This window comes from Cantharellus anzutake (genome assembly GCF_015039405.1).
Source record: "Cantharellus anzutake strain C23 chromosome Unknown EI90scaffold_211, whole genome shotgun sequence".
Lineage (NCBI taxonomy): Eukaryota > Fungi > Basidiomycota > Agaricomycetes > Cantharellales > Hydnaceae > Cantharellus > Cantharellus anzutake.
Window position 1 is genome coordinate 48,918 of NW_024067161.1, and position 5,299 is coordinate 54,216.

Genomic DNA, 5,299 nt, shown 5'->3' on the forward strand with positions numbered 1-5,299 from the left:
CAATTTTAACGATCCTACACAGGATTACACCTAGATAATTGAGAAATAACACTAAGGGAACAGCTCCGCAGGGTTTGATTCACCCATAAGTCATTTTTCAGAGATTTTTAGACTAACCCATAAGGTGGAATTAGCCAAAACACTCGGATTAGTACTAAATTTACAACAAATTTGCTAAGTACACCTCCCCATCCAACTAAAGAACCAGGGAACAGATTGGTAGTGGTCTCGTTAGAACCTCCAACTGTCCTTCCTTCATTCTCTCCTTCAACAGTGTGAAACATGGCATTTGACTCATTGTCAAGCAAACACTTTGAGAAAATTTTCACCATTGTTAGCATTTCAAGGGTTTGGTGTCATAGTATCACCCAAAGCCATATGATATCTGGACTTGGCAGGAAGGCATAGGAAGCAATGCAACAACAAACTGCTCATTTGTAATCAGTGCCAAAGCTTTCTATAAACAGTATAGATGTCTTGATAACAGGATAGGCAAAAAGAGCCAAACCTGCACAGCTTACAGCAAGTAAGGAGTCTGTGGTGAGTCATCAGTCATCCAGAGAGAGAATCTGCAAGGACACATGTAAAAAATCAGCTACATAGGCTCAAACACAACAAGACATACGCACCACAAACTGCATAGTATCACCAACGAGGAGGATCGTCTGATCTACTGTGAGAAAGATCTTATTGTGACGTGAATCCCATATGATTAATAACATTTGCGTGACTGTGCAGGAGCATTCCAAGTGAGTGTCACCATGCAATGTGGATAGAGAGGAATCCCTGAATGGAACCAGAGTCACTCACTCTCAGTAATCCATTTGGCTGTAAGATTGTGGGTTACCGCATTGTGATCAAAGACTACCGTCTTGTAGCTCGATCCAGGTGCGGAAACGGAGCCACCAGAGTAAGTGACATCAGGGGGCAAAGCTGTGTTTGATGTTTATAAGGGGAAATTGAGGGAGTTAGATTGAGTTAGACAATGAAGGCTCCCGGATCGACGTACTTAACTCTGAAGTCCCCAGGACGATGAGATTATTGGCTGCCAGTGTCGCATTGCTCAGACCTGCCAAATATTGTTGGGAAGCTGTAGCATTCTGGAGAATTGCATTTGGAAAGCAAACTCAATGGTAGACAAAGGAGGAAAAGATAACGTACAATATCTTTGAAGCTCACATCTGAAGTGACACCTTCTTGCTGTAATGTAGCTGTGAATGTACTAGCATTCTTCAACTCGCTAACTACCGTACACCTATCGATCAATTCCAGAAGGTGTCAACTCAGATGTGACACAACTGAAGAAAGTGGATGACTCGGAAACCAACCATGGCTGACTACCATTCAGTGCAAGGTATCCGAGGGTCTTAGGTTTACCCTTATCCTTATCCTTGGCAGTTACTTTAATGTTGCCACTCCAGGTTATTGTGTCGCTGGTCCATGACCCTCGAGCAGCTGAAGATCAAACCACATTGATAGTCACATCATACATCTTTGTGCTAAGTGAAATCGCTGAAGATGGCTGCAGACTTACCATCAGTTCGTGAGGCTTCAATATTCCTCGGGGGTAAAGGAGGCAAACCCCTCATGAGTTGCTTCGTGTTTGTATCTCCGTGTGCAGGGTCTCGAAGCTCATGTGCAAGGCGGTGTAACTCCAGCGCTTGGACAGCAAGGACAGAGACAGTGAAGAGAAGTAGGCAAAGAGCAGTGTGCTTGAACATGTTGGAAAACCCCCCACTGCAGCTTGAGAGCAGAAGAAAGGGGACAAGTGACCAAGCAAAGCCTTCATGTGCGATACTTAATCTGGCAGGGTGGAAGAAAGAGAGAATGGAAAAATATTGATCATTGACAATGGTTATCTCATTTGATCCTCAATATCTGTGCTGATGGGCAGGTGTTGACACCAATATCGGTACTCAGCTGGTGGTATGTAGAACCAGTGTGACACAGCAAATTACAGGTGAGGTGCAGTCAATATTCTTCAGCTGTTATCTTCATTGAAAACAAAGGCAGGCATGGATGGAAACCCCTAGGCAGGACTCCAGCCTCTATATGTAGGAAACCGCGGCACCCACAGGCGAACATTGGATAAAATTGACGTAGGAACCATGTACTATATTCCCAGTCCGTCATCACTGCCTCACAATTATCTTCGCTTCCGATCTGTTCCTACCTTATTTCTCGATTGATCTTGTTCACTTATATCACATCATCACCTCACTACATCAGGAAAACCCTGATGAGGTGATTCATTCCATTGTCACCTAAACTCCAATCACTCCAATCAGGTCCCTTGATCTAGATCACACTAATCACGCATTTGATTGAGCTGATTGGGTTTATGCACTGCTGTGGGAAGTAAAGCGTAGTAGTAAAAAACCATTTGTTTGTCCATTTTTTACCATTTACCAATGTTTTCGTGATACTTTGAAGGTGGTAAATTACAGCATATGCGCAGTGGGGTTGAAGGCCGGTTTTAAACTTCGTACCCTCGTAAACCTTTCCCTCCATCTCGTCAAGAAGCTAGTAAGCATAGAAGATCCCGCTCTCCTTCCCCTAAACATTCTAGGATTGAGGATGACACTGTCTGAGCATTATGAGACAAAGTTAAGCAATTGGAGTCTGTAGTGCGTGCCCAGACCAAGTCCCAAGAGGCTGAGTCTAGCTCTAAGCAACGTCACGCTGGGTTCAGAGAGGAAGTGCCCCTTCAGAAGCCCACAGTCACCAAAAAGCCGTGTATTGAAGGCCCCCAGCCCCCCCCCCCCCCCATAGACATAACAGCGGAGTCCCCCCTAAACTGTCCACGTACATGTGGAACATACCCACCTTGATTTCCGTACTTGTTGAAGACAGGAAGGCACCCAAGTATAAACCCGAGAAGCTCCCTTCCGTCCATCAAGGACTATGTCCTCAGCATCTTCCTATCATTGAGACCGACACAGAGTTACAAGCCCTTCTAAGCCAAGCTACCACATGGGTAGACAAGCTTTTGGATGTTAGCTCTACTCTCAAGCATGCACACGAAAGCCACATCGATCTGTTGTTCAAGAGGCTTGCCCAGCAAGACAGCCTAGTGCAGCAACTTCACAAGCATGGACATAGTCCTGAAGTCCTCTGAGGAGACCTCTAAGGAAGTCCTCCATGCCAATGATCTGTTCTTGTAAGAACATAATCAAACCAAGAATGCCGCCAGAGGTATTAGGGCTTTGTTTCTGGCAATGCATGCCAACACCCTAACTGCCAATAAATATTGGTACACCCACCAAGAGATTCTGGCAGGGATTGAGGAGAAGATTAGGGACCGAATCTCTCTCCCTGATCACCGATATGCCACTTTTATTGATGCCAAGCAAGCTATGTTAGATGCATGGCACACTATCATCCCCAAGCCAAGAGGATATCACATCAGAAATCGCACTCTCTCTGACAAGCACATGGAGGAATGCGCTCAAAACCTCCAGAAGATAGCTGAAGCGTTGAAGTCTGCAGGTGCAGACCTAGTCCCACCCGGTGACCCAGTTCACAAGGGGAGGAAGCCCCGTACCCCTCCTAGTAACCAACCTGACGCTGACAGGAGCTCTTCCAGAGACTCCAACCAGAGCACAGCTCAAGTCAGCAACACTGTGACTACGATGTCTCAGCTCACCTGACTTATCGAAGACAGAAGTCACCAACAGGGAAACCTCTAATGTCATGGACAAGGATCCCAACCCGAAGCCTATAAGCACCCATACCCACAAGTTAACTAGAGGCAAGGGTAAAGCAGACTGCATTATCACTGAGGACACAATGTCCGATGCGACTGCAGACTTAGGTGGTCATGAGTAGATGATGCCACCACTCCCAATCAACAACCTGCATGCTCATGTATGCTGAGGTTGATTGTACCTGTCTGTATTTATCATCGGTGCTGGACACCCAAGTCACACTTAACAAAGTTTTGCACCTTTATTTATCATTGACCTCCGTCACACAAGGCAGTTGGGCACTTACCACCCTTATTATGGAGCAGTCAACTAGCCAGTAGTAGAGACAGCATCCATGTCAGAGAGAAGCCAACATACCGTGGACTTCACCTCTTACCATGCCATGATGCACTCCCTTACTACTGGGGTACCAAGGACCTTATTTCCACATCACCCCACGAATTCCCTTAATTTACTCGCATTGTTGTGCAGAGTTCACTAGCAAATTTGCTGAAAAGTGCGGTTTTGGCTTAAAATGTCTACAAGTCCAGCAACTCCTTAATAGTTGTGCATAAACAGGCTCACACATTTAAGAATCCTGCACAATGCCAACAACTGAGAATGACGCTTCGGCGTAATAATAAACATTGTGGGGATTAATTATACCTTCCCAACGAGCTCTTGAACGCCGGGAATGGCGAAGACCTCAGGGAGGTAGACGAGGAAAAGTGAGATATAATAAACGTTGAACTTAAAAGTCGACGCAAGCCCCTTCTAGAGACGGCCGAGACGTGTTATTGGGCTAGTTTGATAGAGGAATAACAGCTCCACTCACTCACAAAGTTTGAAAGGAAACAATGCATCCGTTCAGGAGATATTCGCAAATTCCTGGGTTGGGCAGGAGTAGCCAAAAGTGTAGAGAGGCTCTATCTCCCCCATTTTTTCATCAATTCGGACAATATTTGTGGCTTTGGGAAGCTGTAATTAAGGAGAACGCAACGTAGGAGTTGCTAGAGGAAATCGTGAGGGACCACGATTAAAGAGTAAGGCCTGTATGTAGGAGGGCACAGCAAGTACTACACAAATGAGACCAGAATCGCATTTCTCAAGGCTCCAATGAGCGCCCTCAAGCCGCTGACACATTCCCAACGCCCACAGCACATTCTCACATTTTTCCCAATTTTCTTCATGCTTTTCTCAAGACTCATGTTGCCACTTCCCAAATTTCATTGTTATTCACCATTTCCCCCATATCTCCATCAATTTTCCACCAAATCACATGATTTTGGGCTTGAAGGACAGCTACGGATCAGGAAAAGAGTATGGAATGACGGGACGGGAGTTAGGACGACAGATAAGAGGTGGAGAAGCGATATTGATGGTTGATATTGACTTCATGGGCTCATTTATTCATTTTATTGTCACCTTGTGTCCACTTTTTGTGCCTTATTGTTCTTTAGCTGAGCTGCTAACATTCCTCCTGTTCCCATCGCCACCATCTACCGTTTATTTTTGTTCTGATTTATCCTTTTTTATACCCAGTTTGCATTGTACTTACTGTTACAAGGATGGGGAGAATTCCTCCCTTCTCGACCCGTTCTTATAGTGGGATG

General features: G+C 45.3%; 1 protein-coding gene across 1 annotated transcript; it reads left to right on the forward strand.

The window, feature by feature from the left end:
* Positions 1-2,809: 2,809 nt before the first annotated feature.
* EI90DRAFT_3195898 (uncharacterized protein) lies at positions 2,810-4,071 on the forward strand (the record flags this gene model as incomplete). The annotated part of the gene is made up of 3 exons (XM_039066404.1): positions 2,810-3,101; positions 3,166-3,611; positions 3,661-4,071. 3 exons carry the CDS (start codon positions 2,810-2,812, stop codon positions 3,826-3,828), a joined length of 906 nt encoding a protein of 301 aa, XP_038907855.1. The 3' UTR covers positions 3,829-4,071.
* Positions 4,072-5,299: the final 1,228 nt, after the last annotated feature.